The sequence below is a fragment of the Grammomys surdaster genome, unplaced genomic scaffold (assembly GCF_004785775.1).
Source record: "Grammomys surdaster isolate TR1022 unplaced genomic scaffold, NIH_TR_1.0 189, whole genome shotgun sequence".
NCBI classification, from domain to species: Eukaryota; Metazoa; Chordata; class Mammalia; order Rodentia; family Muridae; genus Grammomys; species Grammomys surdaster.
Genome location: NW_021604634.1, coordinates 4,421,375 through 4,437,369, shown reverse-complemented (window position 1 = coordinate 4,437,369; position 15,995 = coordinate 4,421,375). Strand labels below are relative to the sequence as shown.

Here is a 15,995-nt window from a genome sequence, read left to right as displayed (position 1 = left end):
CTAATACTAATACTAATACTAATACTAATACTAATACTAATACTAATGTCATTTTCCTTTTGGAAATGACTTTGGTCCCAGGTATCTCAGAAGCATGCTAAGTGCTTTAGATAGATTGTATTAATAACACGTACAGTTTTTCTGTGGACATGGTTGGGTGCTTTTCCTTCTTCATGTGAATGGAAATGTGTTTCTGTTTTTACTTTTTGTTAGGTGGAACTACATACAGGGGTCGAAATTATTCGCTGCCTTTTTCCTGGAGTTGTCAAAGCAGCATTCAGGACAACAGGTGCCTTCCAGTGTGTTCTGACCCACTGGCAGGTCTCCCTCCTCAGACCCTGGGCAAATCGAGAGATGGGAAAATTCAGGAAATGTGGAAAATGAAAAGTTTGGAAGTCACAGACGTTGGAGATGTTTTAACAATCCCTCGGTCACTTATCTTTCACAAGCCACAGCTACCTGGACTGTTAGTCCCCAAATCCACTGCAACAGGCTGGGATAACCTTCTAGTGCAGGTGGAATGTCTCTTTAGTCAGTTAGAGTCTCACTTTCCATTCCATTGGCTCAACCCTCCAGTTGACTTTCCAGGCCCTGAAGAACTGTGGTTCCCAATCATGGGACCAGGGTCTCAGGACCTGAGTCACTTTCACCTCTGTTCCCTTAATAGCGAAAGTGGTGGCTTCCACCCCCGGCTACAGTGGTTTCCCTGTGGATTCACTTTTAGAAGAGTTACTAGGGTATGTCTCTGTATTAACTTCTTGCCTTTCCTTCATTTATTTTTTTCTCAGATTCTTGAACATTCTGAAGCTAAATGATCAATATCCATACCCTCACACCATTTGGAATCCTTGTGCAAAGATGATTTTTTTCTTTAATTACAAACTTCTTCAGCTTTGCTGTGATCGATGCCACCTGCTCTGCCCCTCTGCTTCCCTTTCTTCCACTCCATGAGTAAAGAACCCTCCCTGCAAACATGTATATACCTACCATTCTACCAGTAAAATTTACCCTGATGGAATTTCTCACCCCATTGAAATTTTGCTCAATGAGTTTATCTGAATTGCTCAGAGCTTTTAATAACACCAGTGTTAGATGGAGAACTAATCAGCCCTGACATCAGCAAGACATTCTCGATTTAAAGCTCAGCTAAATCTGCATCCATTAATCATTTTAGTTAACGATCTTGTTTGGCTTGATTGGGCTTGATGGTGTAAACATTACAGAAAGTTAATTTTTTTTACAGTCAAGTGTATATAAATAAACCAAGTCTTATAAGTTAATTACTTAAATCACGTTAATAGAAGAGAATTCAAATGCTTCTCTTATGGTTCCAAATAAAAACATTCCATAATGTGTTTTCCTTCATCTTTCTTCCATCCGATAGCTGTTGTAATGTCACTTTCCAAATCTGTGTCTCTCGTTAAAGATGGGTGCCTGAGAACATGACAAGCGGCAGCTTGCTTGCCTGCAGAAGGACGAAGACCTGGATTCAGACTCCCAACACCTACAACATAGCTATGTGTATTGGCAAGCATTTATATCCCCAGCCCTGGGGGCAGATAGTCATCAGATTTCAGAGCATCCCTGGCCAGCTAGTCTAGCCAGTCAGTGAAAGACTAAACAATAAATGTATTCATTTACTCTCATCCCTGCAGGCTCTACAGACCAACAGTGTCTTGGTTAGTTACTCAACAAACAGGAGAGAAGGAGAGAGGATTAAAAAACTGGACTTAGGAAGTGTGAATCTTGCAATGTCAGAGGCCAGGGTTCATGTTTCTCTGGTCAAGGTGGCCTCCTTTGTGATTTCTTCCAGTTTTCCTCCCTCCTCTGAGCCATGTGGCTACCACAGCCTGGCTATAATGTGGGATCCTGGAAAAGAATATCATTAAAGTTTATTACACATATAGAAGGGTAAGAAAACCATCCTGGTTACTAATCAAGCCAGTTAGCCAGTTAGTTATAAGGCAAAAAATTGAAGGTAGAGAAAAGTAAAGTATTTGTTTTCAAAAAAATATAAAGTAAATATATGCACATAGGTTAAGTGATCATTCACTATATCCTACCCTGGGGCATGGTGTAACTTTCTATCTTAAGAGTTTTTACTTGTGACGAGGCATCATAACCATAGCAATTCTTAGAAAAATAAACATTTAATGGAGGCTTGCTTACAGTTTTAGAGGGTTACTACATTATCTTCATATTGAGGAACAGGCTGGCACACATGACAGGCATGGTGCTGAAGAAATAGCTGAAAGCTACATCCTGAATGAGAGAGAAAGAGAGAGAGAGAGAGAGAGAGAGAGAGAGAGAGAGAGAGAGAGAGAGACAGACAGACTGGCCTGAGCTTTTGAAACCTCAACACCCACTGCCATTGACACACTTTCTCCAGCAAGACCACACCTCTTAATCCTTCCCCCAAAGTTCTTCAATTGGAGATCAAGCATGCAAATACATGAGCCCATGGGGAAGCATTCTTTTTCAAGCCACTATAATATCAGTCAGGTACAACCTTACTGTATCATAAGAGAGCAACATCTCAAGCTTAACTAGTAGATGTGGTATGCTAATGTATCATTACTGTCAAGTTTAGGGGTTCTTGAGTACCAGTTGGGAATTATAGATGTACTGGAGGAAATTAAAGAGGATCGGGAATGTCTGGGTCCCATACTGCATTCATATAAATAGAATGTAATAGTCTGGAAACCTATTGTGAGTGTCTACTGGATTGTGCAAAAGTTCTGGTCATCGCCATGCCCCTGCAGATGAGCTGGGAGAGGGTAGTGGGTCAGGGAACACAGAGGTTCTATTCTAGCCCTCTTCTTGCTCACATGAGGTATATCCAGCATTTCCAGCTGGTTTCAAGTGCCTATCTGAGAACCAGATCCCCTAGTCTTCTGCCTATTTCATATTGGACACACTGATCATCCATCTGCCATGGAAACTTCTGCTCACCCTTAGCCCCTTTCTCCCTGGAGTGCTGCATCTTGATAAATGGGCCATGGGCCAGGTAATGACAAAGCCTGGAACTTCCTTTGTGCCTATCTTTTGTTAAAGATCAGTCCATTCCTTTTCTCAAAAGCCACCACTTCCTTTCGTAGCTCCAAGCCCAAACCACTCTACCTTTTGTTGACTTATGACAAAAGTTCCTTCTTGCTCTCTGCTTTCCCACCAGCAGCTTTTGTCACACTGAAGATTAGGTGTCATTCAAATCCAGCAGAAGACTCTGGAGCAGCTGTGTGATCTTACAATGATCTTGGACATCAAAAACGGGTCTCCCCACAATCACTTCCACTTACTCTGCCAGCCTCACACCCTCCCTTTCTAGCTGTATCCAGACAACCTTCTTTTTCTAATCCTTCCAGTTCCTCAGCAACTCAGCATGGCTTCAGGGGCTTCTCTGAGTCTCCTCCTTCTCCAGAGATATTCACACTAACTTTTAGGGATTAGATATTCCTCTTTCTCCATTATTTTTCATACACTAGCTTAGTGTGTGTATGTGTGCACATGAGTACCACTACATGAACAAATTGGGGGAGGGGTCAGTTCTTTCCATCTACCATATGGATTTGGGGGATTGTCTTAATTAGGGCTTTATTGCTGTGAAGAGACACCATGACCACAGCGACTTATATAAAGAAAACTGGGTCTGAGTTACAGCTTCAGAAGTTTAGTCCATTATCATTATGATGGGAAACAGGTAGTGTGCAGCAGACATGGTGCTAGAGGAGCCGAGAGTTCCACATCTTGATCTACAGGCAGTAGAATGTGATTGCATGTCACACTGGGCATAGCTTGAGCATAGATGAGAGATCAAAGCCCATCTCCACAGTGACACACTTCCCCCAATGAGGCTAGACCTCCTAATAGCACCACTCCCTATGGTCCAAGCATTTAAACACATGAGTCTGTGGGGATCATTCCTATTCAAACCACCACAGGGATCACCACAGGTCATCAGACTTGGCAGCAAGCACTTTTACCTGTAGAGCCATCACTGGTCCAGCTGTAATTGTGTGCTCGGCTGTGCACATGTGTGTGCGTGTGCGTGTGCGTGTGCAGGTACATGTGCACATCTGTGTGCATTCATGTAGAGGTCAGAGGTTGGTGCTGGGTTTTCTTCAATTGTTCTCCACCTAATATTTTAAGACAGGGTCTTCTCTTCATAAAGATTGGCTAGCCAGCAAAGAGCCTCCTGTCTCTTTGGAATATTCATAGGTCCTACCTAGCTCTGGGGAGCTGCAGGGTCTCGTATGGCTCATCACAGATACTCTGATTTAAGACAGTAATAATCTTGCCCAACTTGAAGGAAACAATCATCCAACAGAGGAGCCTGTGTAGGCAAAACACCTGACACACGAGCACCACAATGTCCTAAGCACTTTTCAATGGAATGCCAGCACTTCAACATTGGCAGATTTCCCAACCAACCAACCAACCAACCAACCAACCAACCAGCCAACCAGCCAACCAACCAACTAATGAATCAAAGCGTCCTGTTGAGTAATCATCCGATGGAGTATGACTGCTGTGCCATCCATGAAGGCAACAAGCTGAGCTGAGCTCACATCTTTGTAAACGCCATACACAGTGTCTGATCCAGAATCAGTGTCTGCTGGATTTCTCTGTAGAGAAATAAGAAGAGCTCAAAAAGAGAAATCTGTGTTGTTCCATTTCTTATTTATTTTAGTAAACAGGATATCACACCACTTTAATATTAAGAGAATTCAATGTGAAATATATATTTTAAAGACATATTTATGTGTTTCTGTGTGTGTTGCATGTTCATGAACACATGTGCAGGTGCCAGCGAAGGCCAGAAGAGGACGTCAGATCCCTTGGAGCTACAAGTCCAAGTGACTGAGTGGCCTGTGGGTACTAGGAACTGAACTGTCCTTTGCAAGAGCAGTAAGTGCCCTTGACCACTGAACCACATCTTCAGATCCAAATGTTAAATATTTTAAATAGTATTTCTTTCCCAGTTAAGTTTGACTACTTTGAATGTATAATGACTAATGAATTAAGTTTTTGGACATTGAATATGTAAAACAAGGTAGAATACTTGCCTCTATGTTAATATGCCCATGGTTAGATATAACATAACTTGTTGACTTTTTTTTCATTTTACTTTTTATGTGCATTGGTATTTGGTATCGTGCCTGCATGAATGTCTATGTGAAGATCTCAGATGCCCTAGAACTGGAGTTAAGTTAGAAACAATTTGTGAACTGCCACGTGGGTGCTGGGAATTGAACCCAGGTCCTTTGGAAGAGCAGCCCATGCTCTTAACTGCTGAGCTATCTCTCCAGCCCAAATTTGTAATAATGCCATGGGACAAAGGCTTCTTTTTATTTGTTTCACCCTTTCTGCAAGTTCAATTGAATATTGTAGATTCTTTAGCAAAGAGGTCATGCAACCGTCCACTCTGCAACGATGCAGAAAGCCTCCTCTGAAAGAGAAATCCTGGGAGGCAGAGGCTGCGTCTGGTGGGCTTTGTAATTTGCTCAGCTTCAAAATCTTTGCTGATGGGTAAAGTACAATGACAGCAACACAAGAGGTCTTCTACATCGATGAAATGATGTGGCTTATAAGGAAAGTGGTGGTGGATGTAATGACTATAATTTCTTAGCAGTTATGCTAAGTAAATAAATATTCCTGAACTATTTTAGTTTGGGTAGAAGTGAAGAGAAGAAAAAAATGTCATTATGTCGACAAATCTTATTTTAAAACACTATTCTAGTGTAATTCCTTATTCTAGATAGAAAAAAAAATGTGTCAGAGAAATTATGCCTTTCACTAGAGTAGAAAATATAAAGTTTTAAATTATATCACCTCCCACATTGAAATTCACCAAAACACATTCAGAAAGAGCTAAGATTTAAAATTCTAGAGTGGGTGTTTAACATACATAGTTGCACTGTTATTGTAAGTAGGCATTTGGATGTAATAACAAAAATGTGACAAGGAACTCGAACATTAGATGACACTGTAAAATTAGTCACCAGGAATGACCAAACTCCCTCTCAAATTGTAAATTATTATTATCAAATAAATGGAGCTATTTAAAGTCTATCTACACCCCCCTACTTTCAGAACCAGAAAGCAGAGGTCTGGGATACTTTAGCAGGTAAAAATAGGGGTGCAGGTTTCTGGGAAGTAGAGCTTCAGGGGGAAACACTAGATTATGCATTCTCTGCCTAAATAACAGGACGAGGCAGCTTTGATTCAGCTAAGGATGGAGGAAATGAAGGTGATTAATTGCTTGCTCACCATAGCAGAAGAAACAAAGCATGCCACTGAAGTACCGACTCAGCTCTGATGCTCTCAGCGCTCACAGGGGGATGCAATGTGCTATGTGGCGTACTATCTTTTAAAAGAGTGGTTGTGACCAACTAAATGATGACCTAACTAGACTGAGCTTAGCAAATTTCCTACAGAGTCTGACAACAAGGCTCATCAGGTAAAGGTGCTTGCCGATTATCCCCTGGAACTGATCTGACCCCCTGTTCCCACATGGTAGAAGGAGAGAGTCTACTTCTACAGGTTGTTTTCTGTATGTCTTCCCCATATATGTGCCATTGTATGTATGTGAGAACACACACACACACACACACACACACACACACACACACACACACACAAAATTCTGATGTTATTTTTCTGCTGCTGAAATAAGTCAACTCAAGACAGATTAGATTATATATAGGCAGGTTTATTGGGAAGCTGCTCTCAGGTGGTTTCACTGGCCCCAAGGACTGAGCCCAGGGAAGTCACCATGGAGGGGGTATGGGGGGAGAGACAAAGAGAAAGGTTGCACACACAGAGAGAGAAGGGAAGGAGAAGAAAAAAGAGAGAAACCAAACAAATCCCTATAAGGAGGGAAGGGGAAAACTAATGAGGTCCCTCCTCAAGGATATGTAAGTGGTAATCAATTGCAGGGAGAAGAGACTCTTTGAAACGTCTTTTTAAAAACTCCATTGAGAACTTCAAATAATGTGTCCTAATCATCTTGATTTTTCACTCCTCCTTCCAGATCCACCTCCACCTCCCGACACCCTCAACTTCATGTGCTTTTTGTTTAGTAACATGTACAACCAATCTGTGTTGTCTGTACCCTCCTGGGTGTGAGATTGTCCACTGTGGTGTGGTGGAACTATTAGGAGATGTAACTGTAAAGAAAACAGAATCTTTTATTCAGAACTCGTAAGTTGTCCATAGCTCCTTAGTTAGGGGTAGGGGCCCACAAACCCTCTTTTCCTCCATAGTATGCTGGCTGGCTTGGTCTTGTGTAGGTCTTGAGCAGACTAGCACAGCTGCTGTGAGCTCTTGAGTGCAGTGGTTCCGTCATTTTTGAAGACTGTTTTAATCTGGTCCTTCCCAGCCTCTGGCTCTTACAAATTTTCCACCCCTTTGTCTGTGGTGAACTTTGAACTTTGGTGGGAGGGGCCCACTATAGATGTTGCATTTGTGGCTGAGGACTCCACTGACACTTAGTCACTGCTCGTTACAAGTAGTGAAAATTTCCGTTTGAGACAGAGTCTAACTCTGTAGACCAGGCTGGCTGGAAGTTCACAGAGCCACCTCTTCCTCTCAAACACTGGGATTAAGGATGAGATCCACCCCATCTGCTGAAGGCACACACTGGGATAAGGTTGTGACCACCAATGCCTGACAAAGGAAAGCCTTTCACAGTAGAGTTGCCTGCAAACTGCCCAAGATAACTAGAGACACAGCATTAGAGTCATCTTCAATGTTGGAGTGTGGCTTTTCAGTGCTCCAGCTGCCTGAGACTCCCAGGCCCTTGTGGGTATAATCCCCAATAAACATCTTAGTTCACCAAAGATGGGCTTAGAAGGAATATATATATATTGGTCTGTCTGTCTTTGCCCTCGGAATCAGGGGTGAATACAAACAGACTCAGGAAAAGTGGCATACCATAAGTCAATGGTAAGAATAAAAGTAGCTCTCGCCTATCTCCTACTAGGGCTGTCTAAGTCTAATATGAGTGGTCATGGACAGAGAACACAGATATAGGTTTCCCCAAATACCATGTTCCATAAAATGTTCCATAGTAGTAACAGCTGTCTAGCCTGGAACTTGCTATGTAGACCAAGCTGGCCCTGAACACAGAGAGGTACACCTGCCTCTGCCACTGCCTCCTGAGTGCTGAGACAAAAGACACTGTACCTCCATGCTTGGCCTTCATAAAGTTTTTCTTTTATAGTAATAGGATAATATTATAAATCAATGTGCTTTTTAAATGTGTTGTTGGAAATGTGAGGTGGCAACGTGGGGAAGGCTCTCTAGGCTCCACATGTTCTCTGATGACATGCTTTAGCTTCTGGGTTGGTGGGAGGGAGGGTTCTGTTTGCACATTCCAAAGGGATTTAACCTACTATTCACAAGGATGCTAGGTCAAACAATGTAGACCTTGGGTGGTTATTTAGAAGGATAAGATAGCCCAAGACAATTCGGCTCTGGGATTGCAACATTCCAACTCATCCCAATCATTCCACAGTTTAAAAATCAACCTTGTGGTGGCGCACGCCTGTAATCCCAGCACTTGGGAGGCAGAGGCAGGAGGATTTCTGAGTTTGAGGCTAGCCTTGTCTACAGAGTGAGTTCCAGGACAGCCAGGGCTACACAGAGAAACCCTGTCTCAAAAAAACCAAAACCAAAACCAAAACAACAACAAAAAAATCAACCTTGTGAAATGCTTAGTCTTCGAAGGTGTGACTTGCTGTTTGAGGAGAAACTTCAGTTGACGGCTGTACTCAGTGGATTTTGCTCAGTGTATGTTCAAGCAGGTCAAAGTACTGCTGACTTCAGGAAGCACTTGGGAACCAAGCAAGCCTGAGGTAACAAGAAGAAACCCAGCAATTTTCATAGGTGTGCTTAGGAGAGTTTCCAGGCTCTGCATTGTATTATGTTATCTTATGTTGTTATGTTATATCACATTATACTCCTAATATATTATGCTATATTATATCATATCATGTCATGTCATGTCATGTCATGTCATGTCATGTCATGTCATGTTATGTCATATTGCCTTCCAGACTCAGGGTAAACAATAACATTCCTGAGGCATCACCTTGAAGACTTCTCTCACCTGTCATAAGATAAAAAAAAATCTCCCAAAAGGTGCAGTCCAACATGAAAAATGAATAACCAGCCTGGTACCCCAGGAAAGTGTTGTAGGCTGATTTCCCCTAATTACAGAAAAGGCATGCAAGAATATTAAGCCTAACTTCTTCCTTAAAAATTAGTCTTTGAAGCTGGGCGGTGGTGGCGTTCACCTTTAATCCCAGCATTCAGGAGGAAGAGGCAGGTGGATCTCTGAGAGTTAAAGGTCAGCCTGGTCTACAGAGGGAGTTCCAGGACCACCAATGCAGTCAGAGAAATCCTGTGTTGAAAACCAAAAATAAAATGAACATTTAAACATTTTGTTTATGTTACTTTGTATATAAGTAGTGTATAAGTAGTGTGTGTGTGTGTGTGTGTGTGTGTGTGTGTGTGTGTGTGTGTGATATAGAGAGACAGAGACAGAGACAGAGAGACAGAGGCAGAGAGAGACAGAGATTGGGCATGGGCATTGAATTATTTATGTATGAAGGTCAGAGGACACTTTTGGAAGTTGGTTTTCTCCTTTTACCATGAGTTCCTGGCACTGTATTCAGACTATCAAGCTTGGATAAGAAGTGTCTATACACAAGACATCTCACTGGCCCTTATTTGTATTTTTAATCATTCAAAAAGACATTGCAAGTGCGATGCCATTTTATCTCCAACATGAGTGAGTGCACACCCTTAAACATTAGTAGTCTTTTAACCACAATGCAAATCAAAATCCTGATTAACATTGATATAACATGATCTATATTGATATAACATGATATAACATGTTTTAGTAACATGTGTGACTAACCAGACCTTAGTCACACTAATATTTATTTTTATCTTTTATCTTTTTATATACAAAAATTTCCCAGAATGGGTTATTGCGTTGGCTAGTTTTGTTTCCAACCTGACACGAGCTGGAGTCACTGAAGAAGAAATCTCAATTTAGCACCCGCCACCCCATCAGCCATCCTGCAAGCCTGGGGAGCTTTTTCTTGATTGAGGATGGATGTGGGAGGGGACAGCTCTGTGTGGGCAGAGGCACCCTAGGGCAGGTGATTTTGGGTGAGCAAGCAATGAGGAGCAAGCCAGTAAGCACTGTTCTTCCATGGCTTCTGCTTCAGTGCCTGCCCTGACTTCCCTCAGTGATGGTCTGTAACATGGAAGCTTAAGATGAAATAAATCATTTTCTCCCCAAGTTCCTTTTGGTGTTTTATCAAAGCAAGAGAAGTGATAAGACAGAAGAGTGTTGTAATGAGACACAGAGAAAGCTAGTAAAATGAGAGGGTTCAATATAACTATGTTAACAATTATATTCAATCTAAATGAGGGACTGGGCCTCAGTCCACAGAATGCTTTCCCAGTAGGCCAAAGCCCTGGACTCACTCCTCAGCACTACATTAAAATGGATATGGTGAAGCCAGGCGGTGGTGGTGCGTGCCTTTAAACCCAGCACACCTTTAATCCGGGTCCACAGAGAGAGTTCCAGGTCAGCCAGAGCCAGCAGGTAAGTGCATTTTGCTCTTGCAGAGCTCAGTTCCCAGCAACCACATGGTGGCTCACAATCATCACAATTCCAGTTTCTGGGGATCTAGTGCCCTTTTCTAGTCTCCTCAGGTACCAGGATTGCATATAATGTACACACATACATATGGGCAAAACACTTTTACATAAATGAAACTAAATAAATCTGTTTTTAAAACATTCAAAGGTGCGGGGCAGTGGTGGTGCACGCCTTAATCCCAGCACTTGGGAGGCAGAGGCAGGCGGATTTCTGGGTTCAAGGCCAGCCTGGTCTACAGAGTGAGTTACAGGACAGCCAGGGCTACACAGAGAAACTCTGTCTCGAAAAACCAAAAAAAAAAAAAAAAAAAAAAAAAAAAAAAAAAACAAACCAAACCAAAAAAAACATTCAAAGTCATTTTACTCAAGGGACACTACCTCAATATAGAGAAAGCAAACAATCAATACAACCAATGTCAACCATGTATATATATGTATATGTATCACATGTACACATATACCTACACATGTATGTAGGTGTGTAGACATACACACACATGTACCTATATACACAAAATAATTCTAAAACCATCCTGAGACTGTTTTTTTTTTCTTTTTTTCTTGCTTTTTTCGAGACAGGGTTTCTCTGTATAGTACACATGGTACACATGGTGTGTAAGTACACATGGTGTGTAAGTACACATGGTGTATTTCCCACATGATCGAATGGCCTGGGGACCTTACACTGTTTTTATGATACTGTCTGCTGATGTTCTTATGATTCCCCCCCCCCAGATTGTGGTTTTCTCCTTTAAATACCCCTTGCTCCTGAGCCTCAGGGTCGACACTCCTCTTGTGAGTCTCGGCTTCAGCCAGCTGATACCCCGAAATCCGGAAAATAAAGCCTTTTGCAGTTTGCAGCAAGTTCAGTCTCTTGCGTGACTCTGGGTGGCTGTGAATTCCCACAACTTGAGCGAGGGTCTCCTGGAGTCTTTCACCAGCACTTGGGAGACAGAGGCGGGTGGATGTCTATGAGCTCAAGACCAGCTTGATCTAGGCAAGTTCTAGGACAGCCAAGGCTGTTACACAGAAAAACTTGGGCCCAAAAGAATGTTTATTTTTTTTGTCATTGTATATTGAAAGTCTATAACTTTTTTTTCCACTTTATGAGGTTTCTAGTTAAGTGTGTTTTGAGTGGCTTTTTAATTTTTTTTTTTTTTTGGACCTAGGGTCTTACTGTGTAGATTTGGCTGGCCTGGAACTCACTATCTAGAAGGGGATGACCTTAAACTCACAGAGATCCACCTGCCTCTGCCTGAGATTAAAGGTGTGTGCCACTATGTACACACAGGGAGCAGCATTGAGATTGATAAAAAACATTTTAGGAACGTTTAGGGATGGAATATATGGACTTTGCTTTATAAGATGAAATGAGGCTTTAGGGACCTAGGTTGCATTTCTATGACTTAAAGTGCTATGTTTTTGTTTTTTTTTTTTTATTAAACCACAGTTGTGGTGCTGTGTGATTTTTAGTAAACCTAACTGCATTTAAAATTAGCATTGAAACACAGCTCTGAGTGTGTTTATGAGGGTGTTTCAAAGAAGATTTAACTAAAGAGGGAAGGCCTAGCCTGAATGTAGACGCCATCACCCTGCAGGTCAGAGCCTGGGACTGAATATAGAGAAGACCAGCATTCCTTTCTCTTTGCTTCCTGAGTAAGGACACCATGTGACTCGCTGCTTCATGTTACTTTATGTCATTCCTCTCACAGTAGACTAACACTTTAAAACCATGGGGAATACTTCCTTAAGTTCCCTTGGTCAGGAATGTTGTCACAAGTGGCTAACAGTTTTCTTTGCAGGAATGAGAATATTTTTATTGTAGTCATTGGTAGCAAAATGATATGATGGATATTTTTACATTTATAAATACTTTAGAGAATTGCCATTTTTTTCTGTTTTTATTAATCTTTTTCAGTTTTCCTTTTGGCAAGTTTTATTAGTTAAAATTTTTTTCAATGTATTTTGACCACAGTCACACCACGGGTCTCTAACTCATCTCAGATCCAACCTCCTTTCCTCACCTACCCAACTTTGCGTCCTCCTTTTTTTTTTTTTTTTTTTTAAAGAACATCTATTATGTTCAATTTGTGCTGCCCTTATACTCTTGGATGTTTGGCTTCCACTAGAGCATGGTTGACCACGCCCTCTCAGAGACCACATATCCCTTAAAACGAATTCTCTCTCCCAGCCACTGTCAACTGCCAATAGCAACCTCAGGAGAGTGCGGCTTTGTGCCCGCTTCATCTCTTTATACTGGAATTTTGGTTTGAGCATGCAAGGGTCTTGAGCCTGCTGTCACGACTGTTGGAGGCTCCACCACTGGATGTGCACGTGTGCTTGTGTGTAACCACCCTTCTGTGTTCAGATAACAGTTTCTTTGCAGTCACCCTCTGGCTTTTACAGTTTTTTGCCTTCTAAGTCACTGTCGTATTGCTGTGAAGAGCCACCATGACCACAGAAACTCCTATGAAAGAAAGGTCTTTTTTTTTTTTTTTTTCTTTTAAAGACAGGGTTTCTCTGTGTAGTCCTGGCTGTCCTAGAACTCACTCTGTAGAGCAGGCTGGCCTCAAACTCAGAAATCCGCCTGCCTCTGCCTCCGAAGTGCTGGGATTAAAGGCATGTGCCACCACCGCCCGGCGAAAGAAAGGTCTTAATTAGGGGTTGCTTAGTAGTTTCTTTTGGCTTAGTCCATTATCTTCAGGCCAGGGGGCATGGCTGCACACCAGCAGACGTGGTGCTGAAGAAGTAGCTGAGAGGTGTACAGCAACAGGGAGAGAGCCTGAGCCTGCATGGGCTTTTGAGACCTCAAAGTCCATGCCTCCATTAGGGCCATGCCTTCTAGTCCTTTTCAAATATGTTATAGCTGTTCCATTTAGGGCTGAGCATTTCTCTTTCTGTTTCCCAAGATAGGGTTTCTCTGTGTAACTGCCCTGGCTGTCCTGGAACTTGCTTTGTAGACTAGGTTGGCCTTGAACTCAGAGATCCCCTTTTCTTTGCCTCTCAAGTGGTGAGATTAAACATGTGTGCCACCATTCTTGGCTAGGGCTGAGTATTTCACGGCTTCTTCATCCTCGATCAGTTGCAGGTCTCTGTGTTAATCGCAATCTGTTACCTAAAGAGGGGTCTTTGATGAGGTTGAGAGATGAACTAATCTGTGCCTGTGTCATGTGCCTTATTTCTGTTTTGTTTTTAAAAACCGTAGTTTTTAAAAGGAAGGTATAGTTAGAAGTGTCTTCTAGCCACATATGAGATATCCGTGTAGTCCTTATGCTGACACTGACATTATTCACCAGGAAATGACCTCCTGGTGTGTCATACTGGTGTCATACAACATCCTGGCTTTGGTGTGTGTGAAGTGCTGGGGATCAAACTCAGGGCCTCACACATGCTCTATCACTGACCTGTCTGGTCCCTAGTCCTTTTTTTTTTTTTCTTTTTCTAACCCTGGCTGTGCTGGAATTCCCTCTGTAGACCACCCTGGGCTTGAACGCAAGAGATCTGCCTGTCTCTGCCTCTCAAGTGCTAGGAGTACAGGTGTGCATTACCACTGCCCAGCTTATGTCTTCAGACGTAAACTGTCACAGAATGTCAATCACTTTGTCCCTGCACTTAGTTTTACCTCCCTGATGGAATATATTAAAATCACATGGGCGAAAAGATGAATTCAATCCCATGATGTTATGGCAACTGAATTATTGAGTCCTTTTATGACTGGAGTTGGAAATGATCCCCCATGGCTCATGTGCTGGGTCACCTCTTCCCAGGCTGTTGGAAGTGCTTGTGGAACTTTTGAGACATAGAGCAGAAAGGGATTACTAGGGGAAGGCCCTTGAAATTTATAATCATCACTGGTTCCTGCCTGAGGTTTGTTTCCCAGTCTGCCCAAGAGTAACTGCAGCCACAAGCTCGTTAACCACTGAGGAAGCTACTACCCATTCCTTTCCCAGCATGGGAATGTATACTCTGAACTGTGAGCCAAAATAGATAAATCCTTTAAATTGCTTCTGTAAGGTGTTCTAGCATTTTGTTACAGGGATAAGGATATAGCTTCCTATCCACACCCATCCTTTCCTTATTTTATTCGTTTTTTTTTTTTTTTTTTTTTGAGACTGTGTTTCTCTGTGTAGTCATGGCTGTCTTGCGTCCTGAAACTCACTTAGTAGACCAGGCTGGCTGAGATTCAGAGATCAGCCTGCGCCTACATCTTGAGTGCTGAGATTAAAGGCGTGTGACACCACCACCCAGTCCCTTCCTTTCTAATTATTATTTAGCTTATGTTCTCGTCTGTTTTCCACTCTGGTAACTGCAGACGCTGTGGAAATTATTTAAGAGCCCTAAGAACCAGGGACCACTGGGGTGTCACATCCTACGCAGTCTACTGTACTTTTTAAGATTAGGCGTGTAAACTGGTTTTGGCCATGATACGTGAGTCAGCACTATAGACTAGAAAAGGTTGGCTCTTGAGCTTAGAGTTATGTTCTACTTGTACCAGCTATGTAATCTTGGAAATGGTTATTTCATTTTCTTAAGATTTTAATTCCCTACCGTGGATATGTTGAGTCACAATGAAAATTCAACATTATTCTCAGGAACCACTAGATTCGCGGCTCCCTGCGGTCAGCACATGGGAAACCCCATTCTGGTGTCGACGGATTATCTGTTTTCATCAGCTAGGGTAGCATTCTGTCACCCACAGCCTTCATGTGAGAACCTCAGAGGCTCTAAGCCGACTCGTTGGGGGAGCCGATGCAGAGGAAGGCCCTAGCGCAGGCCCCGCCCTTGCCCTTCCCAGCACCGCCCTCGGGTTCGAGGGATGGAGACAGGGCGCGGGGTGCTGCGGGACCGGTCCTGCTGAGCATCTTCGGGTACACGACTGTCTTCCCATGAAGAACCAGCCATCACTGAGCCCAAAGAACTTCTGCCTTACAGATTGACTCTCTAGGCTTTCCGTTTCCCTTCCAGCAGGGAGGGTGGAACTTCCTGTTTTCTCCCCTAGGAACTTCCGGAAAGTACTGCTGGTTTGAAAACAAGTCGACACGCAGAGCCGCCGGCCATTCGAGGAAAAACAGAGAATGTGAATTAAGGTCTCTAGCCAAGGCAATTGTGAAATCTTTGTTTTTCGGTTATGGTGTTCTGTGCTCCATCCAGTGTAGTCGCCCTGGGAACCGCCGGAAGTGCCTCAACGGAGAGACAGGAAGTCCCGCCTCTTCCTCCCAGAGGGAAGACGGTGAGCCGGAGGAGTCAGTCAGAGGGCCTAGCAGGAGCGATTTCCCCGACAAACAGGTGAGTTATTCTCCGGCGGGGCGGGGGGT

The 15,995-nt window shown here is 42.9% G+C and overlaps 2 protein-coding genes across 4 annotated transcripts in view; both read left to right on the top strand.

The window, feature by feature from the left end:
- Positions 1–1,351, top strand: part of Cndp1 (carnosine dipeptidase 1) — a 29,343-nt gene extending 27,992 nt beyond the window's left edge. Inside the window, exon 11 of the mRNA XM_028768978.1 lies at positions 214–1,351. Coding sequence (XP_028624811.1) covers positions 214–310 — 97 coding nt within the window. The 3' untranslated portion in view covers positions 311–1,351. The remainder of the gene's footprint in view (positions 1–213) is intronic.
- A 14,375-nt stretch (positions 1,352–15,726) lies between these two features.
- Positions 15,727–15,995, top strand: part of Znf407 (zinc finger protein 407) — a 378,589-nt gene continuing 378,320 nt past the window's right edge. For all 3 annotated transcript variants that reach the window (XR_003711625.1, XR_003711624.1, XM_028768952.1), the window contains exon 1: positions 15,727–15,966. The gene's annotated coding sequence lies outside the window, so the exon portion shown is untranslated. The remainder of the gene's footprint in view (positions 15,967–15,995) is intronic.